The 18,880-nt window shown below is 37.2% G+C and overlaps 1 protein-coding gene across 1 annotated transcript in view; it reads right to left on the bottom strand.

Moving 5' to 3' along the window:
• Positions 1–3,346: 3,346 nt before the first annotated feature.
• Ttc23l (tetratricopeptide repeat domain 23-like) overlaps positions 3,347–18,880 on the bottom strand; it is a 36,268-nt gene continuing 20,734 nt past the window's right edge. Inside the window, exons 7-10 of the mRNA XM_013018528.1 lie at positions 18,082–18,190; positions 15,503–15,630; positions 12,710–12,859; positions 3,347–3,496 (exon numbers count right to left, since the gene is read on the bottom strand). Of these exons, the coding sequence (XP_012873982.1) occupies positions 3,347–3,496; positions 12,710–12,859; positions 15,503–15,630; positions 18,082–18,190 (537 nt within the window). The remainder of the gene's footprint in view (positions 3,497–12,709; positions 12,860–15,502; positions 15,631–18,081; positions 18,191–18,880) is intronic.

Raw genomic sequence — 18,880 nt, forward strand, 5'->3', positions numbered from 1 at the left:
TACCATTAGTAAAATTACATGTATAGCTATCCAGGATGTGTGAACTGACGAGATTAGTACAGAGTAGTTCCTCATGTTTTCATGAAATCATCCTATAAGGTCTGTGCCCTACCCTGATAGGCATGGTGTCTGAAGTTTGAGCCCTAAATGGACTTGCATTGTTGGTATCTAATTTTCCCCCAGTCCTAGGGCTTGAATACTTGGCCTGGGCTATGCCCCTGAGCTTTTATGCTCAAGGTTAGCACTCTTAGCACTTGAACCAAAACTGCACTTCTGGCTTTTTGTGGTTAATTGAAAATAAGAGTCTCACAGACTTTCCTGCCCAGGCTGGATTTGAAACATGACCCTTAGATCTCAGCCTCCTAAGTAGCTAGGATTATAGATTTGAACCACCAACGCACATCTTTACTATCTGGGTTAGGACAATTCTAGTTTGATTGTTGGCAAGCCCTCTGGAAGTGGGGACTTTCATGCAGGATGGTGAGTGAGTTTACCAATTTAGTGTGATTTCACAGTGCTAACAGCAGGTAACATAAAAATTTTGTGTTAGCTAAAAATGCTTATTGAAGTCTGTGTGAGACAGTTCAAGCTGGGCTTGATTTTTTTTTTTCTTCTTCTAACTTGATACAGAAATTTACCAAGCTGGGCTGGGAAGGTGGCTCAGTGGTAGAGTGCTTGCCTTGCATGCCTGAGGCCTAGGTTCAATTCCTCAGCACCACATAAGCAAAAAGAAAAAAGCCGGAAAGGGCGCTGTGGCTCAAGTGGTAGTAGCACTAGCCTTGAGCTGAAGAGCTGAGGGACAGCACCCAGGCCCAGGGTTCAGGCCCCACAACCGGACCCCAAAAAAAGAAAAAAAATTTACCAAGCTAACTCATTCATCTTTAAAGTGCCTATTAGCTAATTTAATTCAAAAGAATTTCAAGAACCATTATAAATATCAAGCATGTGTTTACAACCATAGTCCCATTTTGTCTCATCTCAGAAGGATAGGGCCTGGTTGGCACTTGGATATGAGAATACAAAGGATTTGGGTTATTATTGAATTTAGAAAGCTTGATGCCAATGCAGATTTCCTATGTGAATGCAATTTTATATTATGTTGTATTACAGTGAGCCTTTTCCCACATTTTTATTAGTATCAGTTGTATAAGGGGGTTTCATTTTGACATATCTATACTCATACAATGTACCTTGGCCAGACACACTTCCAATTTGATCCATGCTACTGGAGAGACTTTCTACAGCTTTTTATTTGACTTACTGAGGTTTTCATTTCCAAATATCAGTTTGATTCTTTTTCAGGATATCTTATCTTGCTTTATTTTCATTACTTTGTGGTTTGTTTGTAGTCTGAATATTTCTAGTGTAATTTCTTAGACTTTGAGATTTCACTCAAGTGTTCCAGTGGAGCACAGTGGCTTTTTAGGGCAGTAAACCTAGTCTGGATGATACAATAGTAAATCTGGTGGGATTTTTTTATTTTTATTTTCATTACTTTGTTTTTTATTTTATATTTTTTGGTCTGGTCGTGTGGCCTGAACTCTGGGTCTGGGTGCTCTTCAGCTCAAGACTACCACTTTGAGCCACAGCATCACTTCCGGGTTAATTAAGAGTCTCACAGACTTTCCTGCTGGGGCTAGCTTTAAACTGATCCTCATGCTCAAATCTGAACCTCCTGAGTAGCTAGGATTACAGGTGTCAAATATGTTTCAGATGCATAAACATATATCACACTAAGGATGGAGTCTAAACTGTGGACTTGGTTGTTATGATGTGTAATTTAAGTTCATGGATTAACCAATAAACCACTGTTGGAAGATGTGAGAATTAGATTGGCAATGCATGTATGGGGCAGGTGTTATGATCTGTTATCTTCTGCACAATTTTGTTGTGAACCTAAAACTTCTCTTGAATAGACTGAAGAAAAATTATACCATATATCATCCATACTTGTATAAAACAGTCTCAGAAAATAGCAACTTGACAGGAGATTATAAAGAAAAATCAAGAATAGTAAAGACCAATTTCAAAAGCAAGAATAGACATACCAAAACTCTTTATTTTACATATTACACAGTTTATGTTGTTGTGTTATTAATATAGTCTGGAGATCTTAAGACTTGGGATTTTCAAAAAAATAGTAAAACCTTTCAGGTTGATAGTTACATGTTTTACAGCAGAGCACTACTCACTACTACACCCCAGGAACTAGCTGATTATTAGATTTTACAGGCCTTACAGACAAGAGGTAATTCTTGAATGAAGAGTCACAATGCAGTGCTATGGGTGTTGGCATTAAACACTTGGATTCACATACGTGGGGTCTTTGAGCTTCAATAAATAAGATCAGGTAACTAAGGAAGGTGAAGATGGTGAAAGTAAGAAATTTTATAGTATAAACTCGTGTGAAATTTTGTCCTTTAATGCACTAAAAAAGGCATGTAGTACAAGATTATTTTTCCCCCATTTTCAGGGGCTAAGGTTTTTCTTTTGTTATTTTTAACCTTTGAGCATTCTTTTTTTAAAATGAAACTTAAAAATCCAGTGTCATGGGACTGGGAAGGTGGCTCAGTGGTAGAGCGCTTGCCTTGCATGCCTGAGGCCCTGGGTTCGATTCCTCAGCACTATATAAGCAAAAAGCCAGAAGTGGCGCTATGGCTCAAGTAGTAGAGCGCTAGCCTTGAGCTGAAGAGCTGAGGGACAGTGCCCAGGCCCAGAGTTCAGGCCCACGACCAGACCCCCCCCACAAAAAAAAATCCAGTGTCATGTTCACCTAGATAACCTCATGGAAAAATATCATCTGTAATCAAAAAGGATGGTTTTATAATGACCAATGTGACGTTGGCACAAATATCTTAATCTTTATAGGCTTTCCTCTAATTTCTTCATAAAATAAGACCTTTTCTGATCCTAACACATTATGACCAATCCAATCAGAGCAAATGTCTCAGAAGCATCAGACCTTCCTCAGAATGCAGTGTTTGTAAATTCAAAGATAGTGTATTAAACCACTTCTAAATAATGTACTTAAACATTTGCCAATAAACTGTTTACATTTTGCAGAGATTTTTTTTTTAAATCAAGACTGATGCTGAGGCTCAGGGACAGAACATTTGCCTACCGTAAATGAGGCTCCAGTAAATGCTCTTCCCAACAACAACAACAACAAAATTGAGACTAAATTTAAATGTAGAGATCAGAAATGGGAAGTAATGTGATTACAATGACACAAGAAACTATAACTTAAAGCCCATGTTTTAAAGGTTTTCCCTTAAGATATGGCTCTGGTTTCTGATGACACCTAGTAGATACATTACCTGTCCTGCTGCTAAGTAGACCTTTCTTCTCAAGAAAGTAAAAACCTCTTCTGCGTTTCCTCTGCCATGGCTGTCCATGTTGATAAATATATTTTGTGGTCTAAAATTTTTTTATCAATAAGATTGCCTTTATTGTTGGCTATCTTGTATAGAGTTTCTCTTTGCTGATAACAGAAGACCTAGAGAAAAGGTGGAAAACATTTAGGTTTTTTTAGGTTTTGCTGTTGGTGGGTTCTTCTCTACCCAATCACTATTTTATCTTAATTAACAGACTACCCTCAGCTTGAGGTACTATTTCCTTTATTCTGCCACATAACCATGTCCCCAAATATTGAGTCTTCTAACAAGTCTCCAAAATGGGACCAGAGTTTTGGGATTTCTCTAAAAAGATTAACTATTAGCTATTTTGATTAACAGACAGATCATACACCTGGTGCTATGTGGGCTGAAAACCTCAGTTATTTAATATACCATTCATTATGATTTTTAGATTCCTTTCTGTTTTGCTTTTTTGAGTTCAAATTTGGTCCTAAACGTGACATCTCACTTTTAAGTTCAGAACTGAAATTACAGGAATGCCCCTGCTAGATCTGGCTTTTCAAGTGATTTCTTACCAACTTTTTTATTACCAAAGATTTAAGGTATAGAACCTTTTAGTGGTTAAAAAAAAAAGAGGACCTGCCTTTTCTCATTCTAGCCATCAAGATTTTCATATATTTGATTTGCTAATACTAAAGGTGTTGAACTGGAGTTAGAGGTAACTACTTGGGATTTTTGATGTTGATGTTGTTTAGTAAGCAAATCTGAAGACTCTGGTTCATTGTCTACTACAAGACTGCATAAAATACAAAAAATAACCTGGCACTTTAATTTTCTTCTCAGTAAACCAAGAGACAATGCAATTCTAAGTTCTTCAAATCAGGTGAGCAAAATCCTGGGAAGGCTGAGTCAGCCTTGGGCCTACTACTCTCCTACCACAAGGGGGCAGGGTTGCCCTTGTTTGAACTCTTCAGGTTACTAATAGGACAAGTGAGTTCCAGTGTGTAATGTCTTCTCTGAGGTTCAAGGGACCCTGTCAGGCTCTCTTGTTTATATTATCTGTCTTTAGAAGATGACAAGCTCTTCCCATATCATCTTTTGGAACTAACTAACCCTATCCCCACTGCCTTTATTCATGGTGGTATAACAAGAAGGTTAACAATGTCTAGGCAAAAGCTTTAGGGAAACAAAGTATCTGTTAACTAGAATATGATGAGTATGGAACTCTCACAGATAATTTCATTTACTCTTTACAGTAATACTGACATAGGGCTATACTCAACACCACTTTATGATAAGGAAACCAGATCCTGAGCTAGAAAGGTGGTCATTCTCAGATGTGAATCTAAGTTTGTGTGTTTCCACAACTACCGTAAGACTGGGTCTGACTGTTTCCCAGGCTGACCTTAAACTCCTGGGCTCCAGTGATCCTTTTCCTCCATCTCCTAAATAGCTAGAACTACAGAAAACATGTCCTACCATGCCCTACTTTACAGCTATGGCTCTTGACCACCATGAATCATAAAGAACAATTATTTCATAGGGATATGTTGAAGTCATATTTCTATGATCAGATAAAATAGCTCTTTGGTGAGATAGTCCATTATTCATAAAGACTTCATTTCCTTACCATACTACAAAAACATTTGTGTGCCCTCAGTCCAAATATATTTCTACACACTTTGCCTTGAGCAAAACCAAACTTTAGTCTCTCTACTTTTGTTCTAAAGATAGCATAAAGTTTTATGTGCAAATTTAAATTCTATTTAAAACATTCAGATATATAAAAACAGCATTGTCATAAAGATTTGTTTTCGACATGCCAATAGGAAAACAGTGTATTAAAAAATCCTGAGGAGGGCTGGGAAGGTGGCTCAGTGGTAGAGCACTTGCCTTGCATGCTTGAGGTCCTGGGTTCAATTCCTCAGCAACACATAAGGAGAAAAAAAAAGCTGGAAGTGGCGCTGTGGCTCAAGTGGTTGAGTGCTAGCCTTGAGCTGAAGAGCTGAGGGACAGCACCCAGGTTCAGAGTGCAGGCCCCATGATCAGACCCGCCCCCCCCCAAAAAAAAAATCCTGAGGACTCCCTCAGGAAAGAAACACATGTAGCTTCCTTCATTGACCCATTTTGAGTTGCTCTACACTGGTTTCTGATGCAGTCCTTCTCCCTCTCCTCAATAACCAGTAACCATCCTCCGAACTGCTACTCCACACACTTCCCTTTAGGAAATATGACCCTGTCCCACAGCTGCGTACTTACCATTCCTTCCATACACTGTCCTCCATCATGTCTTGGTGATTTTGAACACAGAAATCCTCTTTCCTGGAATGGCTTCTCTTTTCCATCTGCACAAATTCTTAGGTGCCCTTCAAAAAAATAGCTCACATGTCACCTGCTCTATAAATGTTCTCCAGCTCCTACAGGTACCCTCTTCTTTCTGCTTTCACTGCACTCAGGCCTCTAGTCCAGAACTGATATTTCATGTTTATATTGTTTATGTCTGTTAAAGTAGAATGCTGCCCCCTGGGATGAATGACCACATTTATGTATCTTTACTGCAGCTGGTATTCAGTAAGTACTCACCAAACGTTGGTGGAAGGAAGGAATGAAGATGAGGAAACTGAACTCTGCATGTATAAGTGACTTAAGGTTACATAACTTCCACAGCAGAATAGCTGTAGAAGTTATGTAGGAAGAATAGCTAACTATAAGGGGTTAGCTATTCTCCCACCCCTAATATAAGAATATGAACACAGCAGCCTGCAAACAATCTAGTTCACGAAGCACTGATTTCTCCTCTAAGACTGGCTTGGCTCATACAAAATGTACTGAATGTATCACCTGTTTTGTTTTACCTTGACGCAGTTCTCTCTGGATATAATTGCACCAAATCTCCATTTCTAATCCATTTGCTGTAGCTTCCTTTCCCTAATCCTAGGCCCACAAGAGGATGTTCCATTTGGTTCATGGGGCCCAAAGGCTACACTAATAGGTTGATGAGACTGGTAGGATCTTCATTCCTTTTTTTTCTTTCTTTCTTTTTTTAACCATGTGTTGGGACACAGGCTTGGGGGCTTGACTCAAGGCTGGCACTTTACTACTTGAGCTATATCTCTTCTTCCAGCTCTCTGCTGGTTAATTGGAGATAAGAGTCTCATTGATTTTCCTACTCAAGCTGGTTTTAAACTACAACCCTCAGATCTCAGCTTCCCGAGTAGCTAGAATTATAAGCATGAGCCACTGGCACCCAGCTCTTTCCCTTCTTGTGACAAGAAAAATAAAAGGCATTAAGAAAGAGCTTCCATCGTTTAAGACCTATCAAAAAGTTATATCAAAATAACTTTGAGTATGTACTGCCTCAGAGGTGCCCGAAAGATAAAAATAAAATTGGTGCTCCATATCTGCAGATATCCATTCAAGGTAGAGCGGTAAAATAGTATTTGTTAAGCACTTGTATTACATAGTGGGTGCTAAGTGCTTTATGTGAATAATCTCATTTATTCTGCATTTCATATATATATATATGTGTGTGTGTGTGTGTGTGTGTGTATGTATATATATATATATATATATATATATTATTGGAATACTTATTACAGAAAACAGACTTGGAAAAAATTAAAAATTAGTCTACATTCCTCTACTATTAGAATCCTATAATGGAAAGGACTGCTTTGATAGGTAATGAGTGAGTAGAAGGTGTTTAATCAGGTACTAGGAAAATAGAAATTTCTAAGTCTATCCTAACAAAATGCGTGCTAATGTTCGTGAAGTAAGTGAAAATTTTCCATTTGCAATATAATAGCCTCTAAGACATCCTTCTCCTCGTATCTGCAATCATCTGTCTACCCATCCATTCATCTATCAAGAGTGCATTTGTGAGAGGTCTCAAAAGACAGATTATGAGCAGCATTTCAGAGTCACAGGACACATGTATTTAATCATTCTTCCTCAAAAGATAGAATCAGTCAGTATTTGGTGGCTCAAACCTATAATCCTAGCTACTCAGAGAGATCTGAGGATCTGAGATCTGAGGATCGAGGTTCAAAGCCAGCCCAGTTGGAAAGGTCCATGAGACTCTTACCTCCTATTAATCACAGAAAACTCTGGAAGTGGGGTATGTGGCTCAAGTAGACAGCACTATCCTTGAGCAAAAGGAGCTCAAGGACAGCACCCAAACCCAGAATTCAAGCCCCAAGATTAGAGGTGGGAGGATAGAATCAACAACCAGTCCTATAAATAGAATACAGAGAGAGCTGATTTCCTCATGCTTTGACCAAATTGGGTTCATATTATTTTTCATTACCACAGATAGTAGGCTAAAAATTGTATTTTAAAATCAGGCACCAGTGACTCATGCCTATAATCTAGTTACTCAAGGGACTGAGATTTGAGGATTGTGGTTCAAAGGCAAACCAGGCATGAAAGTCTGAGACTCTTACCTCTAATTGATCTCCAAAAAGCCAGAAGTAGAGCACACTCAAGTGATAGAATGCTAGCCTTAAGCTAAAAAGCTCAAGAGCAGATCCCAGGGCCTGAGTTCAGGACCAGCACACATAAAAAAGTTATTTCATTCTGAAAGTTGGTTAATTTTGTCTGCCATTAGAAATCTCTTTTTGTGTTTATTATCGATTTGCAGTTTCTCTTCTTCAGATCTTCCCTTAATGGCTTTTATAACAATGGAATGGATTGTGACATCTTTAAAACTTTCACTTTCTATTTTCAATTCTTTTTTTGTACTCACCTAATTCTGCTTCATTTCTCTAAATTATACAATAATATTATAATAAATAACACTAAACAGAATCTCTGTGTCTGCCATACATTAAACATTTAAAATAGAGGTCTATCATTATTTGCATTTTTGCAGATAAAGACTTAGGAAGTCTTACTTTAAAATTGAGTCCCAGTGCTCAGTTACTAAATCACCACAGTGTATTGCATCTGAAATAAGTGTGTGTGTTCTCCAAACTTCTTTGTTAAGTCTTGTTGTTTCACAAGTATTTATTTCCTAGGCTACCTTAGCCATTTTGTCAGCTTCAGAATCTATTTCCTGAGTTTCATCTGAACAGCAAGTAGCCTACTAGACATTGTCAAGTGGATTTAGGGCTGGCACTTCCACCAAAACATCCCATACGAAAATCACCATCTTTCTAAGTCCTGCTAGACATCCTCCAGGACAGCCTCCTCTTGCCAACCCTACTTCTTTGAATAGCGTAGGTTCACCCTACAAAGACGTTAAGATACCTCAAAGCCATCTGTCACCTGCCTCTATTTCACTTGGAATCTGTTTTGACAGACTCCAAATCATTTCTCAATATAGCCTCTGTACTTTTTTTTTTGGACAGTTCTCACTAGATAGCCCAAGCTGTCCTGGAATTTGTGACCAAACACACTGCTTCAGCTTTCCAAGTGCTGGGATTAAACACATGTACCATCACATTTGGCCTTCAATACATTCCTCTCCATATGGCCTTAAATAAACAGGGATCTCAACATCTCTTTCTTCTTGAGCTATTGTATCTGCCTTCTAACTATTTGCCTTCTCTCCAGGTGTTACCTTTCCTTCTCACCACTCTCACAGTTAATATTTGAAGGCTAGACATTGGTCATGTCAAATCCTATTAAAAATTCTTACATAGTTGCTGTCACCTACATCAATTCTAAACTCTCTAAAGTAATACATAAAAGTTCCATAAAAGATTGAACCCAAACTTTCTTTCCAAGTTGGCTTGCAGCATGTTCCTAGGCATGGACTTTAAACTACAACCACTCAAGCCTGTTTGCCTTTCCTTAGAAATATCAGGTATCTGGGGTCAGAAGTCAGGCTCCAGTGAGAGAGTACCTTCCCCACAGTGCCCACCCCAAAACAGAAGATATAGCAAATATCTCCAAGACACTATGCTTTTGTTTTTGCTGCTTGGCATAGTCTGCTGATACGATATTCTTCATCTTATTAAAGGTCCTGTATCCTAGCCACACCCAATACAGTTTCTACCCACAAATGTCCAGCTTCACAATTCATTCATTATCTTTGTTGTCATGCTTTCTATTAAAGACTTACTATAGACTAAGTTGCAATTTGGTAGTGTGTGTATGTTCTTCCTGAAGATATACTAATGATTAAAACTTGATTTACATTTTTGATTTAGATGAAGTTTGACTAGACAACTTCCCGGTTTATTTTCAAATCTAAGAGTGCTTGTATGTCTTTTTTAGACACTAAAATCCTATGATAGGTATAGGCACTTGCAGCTATCATTTAACCTTGGAATCCATGGCAATGTCAAGAGACTATTTCTGTTTCAGCTTCTTTTCAGAGACTTCAAAAGTCAAGAATTTAGGCTGCTAGCAAGGGAAGTCCAGTGAGTATTGTCACAGAGTTCCTGGAGAAGGTGGGGTTGAAAGTACAAGAGAGCACATCGGAAAACTAGCAGAGTTCCAGGACATCTGGGATTGATTATTCCAGCAAGATGCCGAAGCAAAGAACAATTCTTGTACTGCATTTTGACATCTGGGCTTTGGCAGCTACTCCAACGGCTGTGCTCAGCACTTCTTGAGGAATGAGATATGGGCTTGTTTCAAGGAAAGGAAAACCTTTATTAACTTCTGCTACAGAAGAGTCCTCCCAAAGACTCTTCTTTTTCTCTTATAAGGACTTTTTTGGAAGTACTAAATCTTGTCGTTAACAGAGAGAATTAAAAACCTGAGAATTAAAATCCTAGCTCTGTCTCTTCCTGGGAAAGGTAACTTGAGTAAATAGGTTCTTAGTTTTCTGATATGTAATATGGGTTCTTCAACCCTGCAGAACACGTATGCCAATATGTCTAACTCAAAGTAATCAAAGTCAGAAAGGATGCTTTTGAAATGTGATCACTTGAGTTCAAACACCTAGAGAAACTCAGACTACCATGGGTGTGACACTGTTAACCAATGTCTCTTAGTTTCTCCTCTCCTGATTACTAAGATTTCTCTCTTCAGATACAAACTGAGTAGAACTTGTACTCCAATTTTAATGAAAAATTATATATTCCTTCTTTGAAATTACATATTGTATTCTGTAGTCTCATTACTATTCATTTCAAAGAACAAAATGTGCTATAGGTTCAGAGATTCAAACTGTCAAACACATAGCATATGATAATAATAATTATCTATGATTTCAAATATTGTGACCTATTTCCTCGAAAGTAAAAGGAAGTGTTCTGTGAAGGAAGAGGAGGAACATACTTTGTTGACATGTGAAGAACACATGCTCTTCTAAGCACTATAAGATGAATGTTAAATAGACATGGATTTTGCTTAAAATTTATAACTCTATGTGGTTTACTGAAGTCTGTCAGTAGATTTGATGTAGATTTGATGATAAATAAAAGCAAGACTTATTAGGAAAGTGATTTGTTGGAGATCACATATTTCCTAAGCCAAGAGTCAGGTTAGGATTACAGGTGTGACTCCAGTTATGTATACTCCTTACCTGTGCCTCTTAACATAAAATAACAATACAGTGACCCATAGAGACCTCTTATTTAAACACTGACCTATTATCTCTAGCACCTCAGAAAGAGAGTCACTGTTACTGACTGTTGTTGTATCATTATGATATTGAGAATGACTCTGCATTTAAGATCTGACAGGCTCCAATCTAACTGATGTATTATATATGATTTCATTAACTCAGAAAACACACTTGAGAAAATGTGCATAAAAAGAAGCTGAGGGAAGCGAAGTAACCTCTCCCAGGCTAGAGAGCTGGGATCTGCAGCCTGAGTTTTAGATCCAGGCAATTAACCTTCATAGTATAAGGTATACTGCCTGCAGAGAGCATATTTTGGGATCAGAGAGACCAGCATTACAATCCCAACTCTGTCTCTTCCTGGGCAAATTTACCAAATCACGTCTCAGTTTTCCTGTGTGTAAAATGGGTTCTAGAGCCTTACCTGCTAAAAAGGTAAGCCAATATGTATACTCAAATTCATCAATGTCAGAATCTCTATTACATAGTGATAGGAGATCTTTGAGATTGATTAATTTGGGTTCAAGTCTTATCATAGCATCTAGCTAGGTGATTTCTGACAAGATACCTAAACATTGCAAGTGTCATCATGAAGAAAAACATACCTACCTGACAAAGTGATTTATGGGTGGGAAATACCTGATGTAAATGCATAGTACTATGCTAAGGAAATGAAAGGAGTTCTATACAGTAGTCATTTGCCTCTATGGTTACTGATGAGGAAAATATGCTTCCTGGCAGATAGGGAGCAAAATTCCCACATTTCCCTGTGACTGGTTCTCTATGCATTCCTAACGTGGGTTTTACAGAGGGAGCATGTAGAATCTCATTCTTTTACTTATGACTAAAAAAGAGAAAGACCTCTGTGGGACTTACCTTAGATGTGGCTCTAATAGATATGGCTGCATGTTGGATGGGCTGATGGAATTCTCCAGGGTCATCTTCTCCTCCTCCTCTCTATTCTGATGAAGCTGCTGAGAAGGGTTGATTGTGAGCCACCATTGGGTGAATGCAATCAGGACCCTAACTCCTACCCAATAATGAAGCCCCTCTTGGTTTGAAGGCTCTCCAGAAAAGCATGTGATCCTTTAGAGTCCAGATTGCCAGGACTCAGTGGATTTGGGCAAATTCCTTGACAGACATCAGGTTCCTTTCTGTCAAATGAGAGCTTTCACAGGGGGTGTTTATGAGTTTAAATGAAATCCTTTCTAAACTGAACCAAACTCAATTTTAGGTATTTAGTATACACTCAATAAATTTCTTTCCTTTTTTTTTTTTCTTGGAAGTGAACGTTTTGAGGTCAACATCATGCGGTGGTGAACAAACATCAATGCTATGTCAAGACTAATGAATGAGGCATGGCTGTATAAAATATTCTCTTTTGTTTAAATTATAAGCCAGGTGCCAGTGGCCTAACTACTAAAAAGGCTAGATGTGAGGATTGGAGTGTGAAGCCAGCCCAGGCAGGGAAATACATAACAGTCTTATCTCTAATTAATCACCAAAAAAGCCATAAGTGGAGCTGTGGCTCAAGTGGTAGCAAGCCAAGTTTAAGTGAAAGAAACTAAAGAACAGAGAAAAAAGAATCAGAACAGGCTCTTGTATTATTAAGTTTGGAAGAGAAAGGAAGGGAAGGGGAAGGGGAAAAGACAAAAAGAAAATGAGAAAGGCGAAAGGAAGAGGTGAGAGGAAATGGAAAGGGCAGAAGAGGGGACAGGATGAGGAGAGGAAGAGGAAAGGGAAGAAAGTGAAGGGGAGGGAAACATTCCCCACACTTTTCTTATAAATCTAGGAGAAATTTTTATAAAAGCAGCCAGAATCATCATCTTTAACTCACCTTCCTTAGCATCTGAATTGCCTTTCTGATTTCTCCTTTGGGAAAACAGATCCTGGACAAATTATAAAGAGTTTCGGCCACTTTTTCATTACAAACACCATAGTTGATGACATATGACTTCATTGAAGCCTTTAGCAGTCTGTAAGCTCCCTAAGGGATCAAAAAAGAGTTTAAATAAATCAGATGGCAATTATATGCATGAGTTCTGTTGTAGAGGCTTCCCTACCCCAATGATATAACCAGTCCTGAATAGTCAGGTTGATGAGTCACCCAACTGATGGTGTTTTATTAAGAATTAAAATTTTAAAGTTTATAACTAATGATAGTTATTTCATATGTAAAATGTTACTCAGCCTTCGTAGTTATTCTATGAGACAGGAGCTATTCATATGCTCATTTTACAGATGAAGGATGAGCACTAATATAAACTAAGGATCTTGCCCAAGATCATGCAGTGCTATGGTTGGGACTGAGTTCCATAATTCCCATTCTTTTTTCACAACTTTGTAAATGAAAAATTTTCAGACCTTCAGAAAAGCAGGAAAAGAGTAAAATGAATACTTAAAATATTACTGAGATTCACAAATGGGCTACCATTTTCCCACACTTGCTTTATTATGCTCACACATAGATATAAATATATATTAAAAATAGAGATGAACATATATGCATACATATTTGTTGAAGGTAAGTTGCAATCATCAACTTTTTACCTCTAAATACTTAAACACATATCTTCATTGAACAAGGAAAGTCTCCTATATAATTACAATGACATTAATTCACATCAACAAAATACTATTCACCTAACTATATCTATACATGAATTTTCCAATTCTTCCAGTAATGCTCCTCATAACATTTTAGTATCTAATTAAGAATCATGTTACATACAAGTTCCATGGCTCTTCAGTCCTCTTTAATTTGTAATCATTCTCTTACATTTTTTGTCTTGAATTACACGTTTTTTGTGGTAATGGGTTTACAATATACCTTTCTTGTAGATTTGCATGTAAGTGGTAGAGAAACAACTCCATGATTTTTTTTTTTCTGGTTGGTCGTGGGGCTTGGACTGGTGCTGTACCTGCACTCTTCAGCTCAAGGCGAGAGCTCTACCACTTGAGCCCACAACTTCCCATTTTCTAGTGGTTTATTGGAGATAAGAGTCTCACGAACTTTCCTGCCCAGGCTGGCTTTGAACTGCGATCCTCAGATCTCAGCCTCCTGAGTAGCTAGGATTACAGGCGTGAGCCACCAGCACCCGGCTCAACTCCATGATTTCTAAAACTTCTACAGAATGTATTTATCTCTATCATTCCCAAAAAGTTTTTTTTTAATCAGTGACAAATTAGCTATCTATTTACCAAGAGAAAAATTATGTTCCATGGGAACACAATTGCCAAGACAGTTGAGTTTCCTGTTGGTCCTCTAGAACAAACCTGGAACCTACTATCAGGCTTACAGTTGGGGAAAAGAGTTCCTTTAAAAATAGAAAATATGTTACAAAATTCAGTAACTTGAAGATTGGGATGGGAGGGGGAAATGGAGAGAACAACAGAAGAGGTGGCATTGATCAAAATGAATTATACTCATAACCTGACATAGTATTGTAAACTCTTTGTGCAACTACTTAATAATAAAAAAAATTTAATGAAAGAATACTGAATTCTAATCCAATAAAAAAATTGAGCAATTTCATTGAATAGTTCTTGAGCATCTACTGTATGTCAAGTTACTATTTCAGACAATGGGTACAAAACAGACAGGGTTCAAGCCCTCATGGACTGGTCCAAAATTCTGCATATGTATATGGTTTATATTCAGAGCCATGTGGCACTCAGACTCTTCCATGTACCTGTCAAGGAGGATGGATGGTGGGAGGACCCATGTAGAAGACCCTACCAGGTATTGGTCATGGTTGTCAGAAATAACACACCAGTAGTATGTCCCATAATATAACAAGTATAAACTAGGAAATTCTGACCAAGTTTCAGAAAGTAAAGTTATAAAAACTATCCATCTATGCCACTGAGATCCCATATTAATCTTCTAAACCAAGAGACAGTAAGTATTCTGGCCACAGGGGGAAAAATGTTGAAAATCACTAAAAGTGTTTTACCTTCTACAAGTACTAGCTAAATTAGAAGAAAAAAAAACAATCAGTTTTTTTAAAATGTTTGAATATGCTATAAAAAATGTTCTTCATTCATGGAAGTAAATTCTTACTGTGTGTAGATATGCCTACTTTTAAGCTGTTTTTAAAATGGTTAATTACATCATGTAATTCTACCCATGTTTCTCATTTACCTGAGGAAATATAGACTGCTTTTGTCAGATCAAAATCATACAGAAGTGCATGATTGACCCAAGTTTCACTACACTTACATAAAGATCATGGCAAAAGTGTTTGAGTAATAACACAGATTCATGGAACTTCTAGGTAAAAATGTCATCAGTCAAAACCATTTTTTACTTCTTTTTCAACTTGGAAAGCAAAGTATGGCTAATAATTCCTGGAAGTCAAGACTGAGAAAGAAGCATCATAATAAAAAAAGAAAGATGACTCCAGACCCAAAGGTAGAAACCAGTCCTGGATTTGAAAGATGTTATTATGTGTTAAGATACAAGACAAATACTTTTTTTTACCAATTTCTTAAGCAGCACCAGCCCTGTGTTGTTCCTATTTGACCCGCATTTGTCTAAACTCTGGTTTCTGAAATGTGAGATGAAAATGGCTGTCTAGATCTAATGCAAACAAACTAGCAATTAGGTTTATGAATTGATCCTGTTTACCTGTTTATCTCCATTTTGAACAAGCCATTTACAAAATTCTTCAATGGTAGTCAATGTTTCATAGTCCTCTGGACCCAAGGAAGCTTTATATGCACTGATACTTTTTATAAAGTATATCTCGACAGCATCTGGAAAAATGAGGATGATTACTTAAGGCAAACTGCTAACCTTCACAAATGTATATGATCAGCTGTGGCTCAAATGATATTTCATGTTTAAACTCCATCTCTTAAAGGTTCCACAGCCTCTTAAGTATCACCACACTATAGACCAACACATGAATATCTGAGAGATGTATTCAAACCATATCCACACTAATAGTGATGATCTTTACTAAACAGAGGAAATCTCCCTATATGTCTAGTTCTGTGTGTGTGTGTGTGTGTGTGTGTGTGTGTGTGTTAGTTATCATGAATGGTTAATGGATTCTGTCAAATGCTTTCTTCATCTATTGATATTGTCCTATGATTTTTCTTTTTTTAGTCTATTAATGTGATTCATTAATTAGTATTCAAATGTTGGCCTTGGGTAACTCCATAAATCCCCCTTGCTATAGTATGCAATTACTTTTATACATTGAGTTTAATTTGCTAATATTTTGTTTAGGTTTATGTTTTGTTGTTGTTTCTACATTCATAAGTGATATGGCCTGCAGGTCTTACAGGTCTTGCCTGATTTTGGAATTAGAGAATGAGTTATGAAATATTCGCTCTACTTCTATCTTTTGGAGATATGAAATGAGTTATGAAATATTCTCTCTACCTCTATATTTTGGAGAAGACTATATAGAACTGTTATAATTTCTTACTTAAGTATTTTGTAGAATTAACTTCTGAGCCTATGCTTTTGGTTTTATTATTGTTACTTCAGTTTTTTTCAATATACAGCCCTATTTAAATAACCTATTTATGAGTTTTGGCAAATTCAATTTTTGTAGAATTGTCCAGTTTCATCTAGATTGTAATTGAGCTTTCCATAATATTTATTTACCTTTTTAATGTCCATGGCATCTTTTGTTTGTTTTTTGTGCCTTTACTGGAAATTTAACTCAGGGCCTAAGCATTATCCCTTACATACTTCATTCCAGGCTGGCACTCTACTACTTGGGCCACAGCTCCATTTCCAGATTAGAGATAAGAGTCTCATGGACCTGACTAAACAGTTTTATATCTTTGAAAATAAAACTATAAACACAAAATCAATCTATGCCACTGAAATCTCACATTGCTCATCTTCTAAACCAACAGGTATATCATGGCCACAAGGAAAGAAATGATGCAAATTAATATAAGTACTAGTTAAAATAGAAGAAAAACAAAGTGATATTAATAAAAAAATGTTTAGGGGCTGGGAAGGTGGCTCAGTGGTAGAATGCTTGCCTTGCATGTATGAGGCCCTGCGTTCGATTCCTTATCACCACATAAGCAGAAAAAGCTGGAAGTGGTGCTGTGGCTCAAGTGGTAGAGCACTAGCCTTAAACTGAAAAGCTGAGTGACAGTGCCCAAACCCGGAGTTCAGGCCCCACAACCAGCAAAAAAGAAAAGTTTAAGTATGCTATAAAATTTTATTCATAGAAATAAATTCTTACTGTATGCCTATACTTCTCCTTTTAAACTTGTTGGATGGCCAACAAGATCATGTAATTCTACCAATATTTCTCCTTTACTAGAAAAGTATCAATGAGTATCTATGCTAAAAGAATAATTAAAATGTTAAAACTTCTACAAACTGAAAAGTTTATTTAACATGAGAATATAAGAGTATGAAACATTAGGACACAAAATGCATCCTTTATTTTCTAATATTCATTCTCTCATCTATCTATCTATCTTCCCCCATCCAGCTGGAAAATAACATACATCAAAATGGATTACATTTATGAGTAAAGGAAAAAATGTTTTTAAATGTTTAAATCATTTCTTCACAAATTCCTCCATTCCTCCTGACAGGGCATCAACTCTAACACTGTCTAATGCTCCACTCAAGGCAGCTAATGATATAGTCTTCCCTCACCAGTTCACTTGTGTCTGTCCCAAAGCATGTGCTCTCAAAAAGATGACCTTGCCAGACAAAGAAATATTGTTGAGGGATAATCTAATCACCTGCCTTTCTTCAAGAACCCCCAGTACCTCAGATATAGATCAAGAATATTCTAACTGCTAAAACATTCTCTGTTATAAGCCAGTCAAGGAGACTGAGGAAGAAAGGAAGGAAGAGACAATGTTTTCTTCTGAATTTCCTCATCAATCAATGAGAGCATTTTATCCTCCATTTTAACATGTTCACCATATATAAGAACTCTGCAAATTTTATGAATGTAAATTCTGTTGAGATTCTAAGAGAATGAAAGAAATAGAAGATAGATTATTATTTCCGTTTTGATGATCCAACAATTTGGAAGAATTGTTATCATCTAGGTCTAAATTCTTGTTAATTAACTTTGTATGAAGCTATGACTGGTCCAATTTTCTGTTAGGATGTGCAGCTAACCATAACCTTGCTGATAGATTACTCACTAATGTATTTTACACCTGTCACTGGTTAACGATGGTAACTTCAAGGCCACTTCTTCTACCTACCCCTGTGCTGAGGCTCTCCAGACATGGCATATGCTTTGGCAAGCAATGCACTCACTTCTCCAGTTTGGGGGCTGATTTCAGTGAATGAAGAAATACAGATAGAATGGGCCTGGAAGACACAAGAAAACAATGACATGATAAGAACAGATGACAGTGTTTCGCCGGTAGTTTACATAGAATTGCTAGTTGAGAGCCAGTATAGAGCTTACAGAATTTGATGAGAGATAAGCCTGAGTCCCAGCTCCTTGCTAATTCCTAGCTGTGAGTCCTGAGCAAGTCATTTTGTTGAGTAGAAAGCATATATGTTTCTTACTGCTTAGGATTTGGAAAGATTAAATGAATTGGTGTATGCAAATGCAATACTCATCACATGGTAAATTCTCAATCAGTAATAGCTAGTATTGTTTCACAAGGTTTCCAAGCACCTGTCATTATAATCTAGGCACCATCTCAAAGGCTCGGTATCAAAGGCAGTCAGAAAACATGGATCTGAGAATCACACTTCTGGACCTCCCACCCCAGCTCAATCACTACAAGTATATAGAACAGGAGATGATTCCTGATCCTATTCAAATCACAACAGAAAATGGAGATAATAAAACAAGTGTCACAAATAATTGTATATAATTGAATAAAACAACATATAAGATGTGAGTTCAAATCTCTGCGTTGCCACTTGTTACCTATACAACTTCAACAGAAGTAATTATAACTCTTTGTACTTCTTATATCCTTAAGAGGAGACAAAATAATGATGTTACTTCATTGGGCTATTATATGGATTAAATGAATTAACACC

This window comes from Dipodomys ordii, unplaced genomic scaffold (genome assembly GCF_000151885.1).
Source record: "Dipodomys ordii isolate 6190 unplaced genomic scaffold, Dord_2.0 Scaffold41, whole genome shotgun sequence".
NCBI lineage: Eukaryota > Metazoa > Chordata > Mammalia > Rodentia > Heteromyidae > Dipodomys > Dipodomys ordii.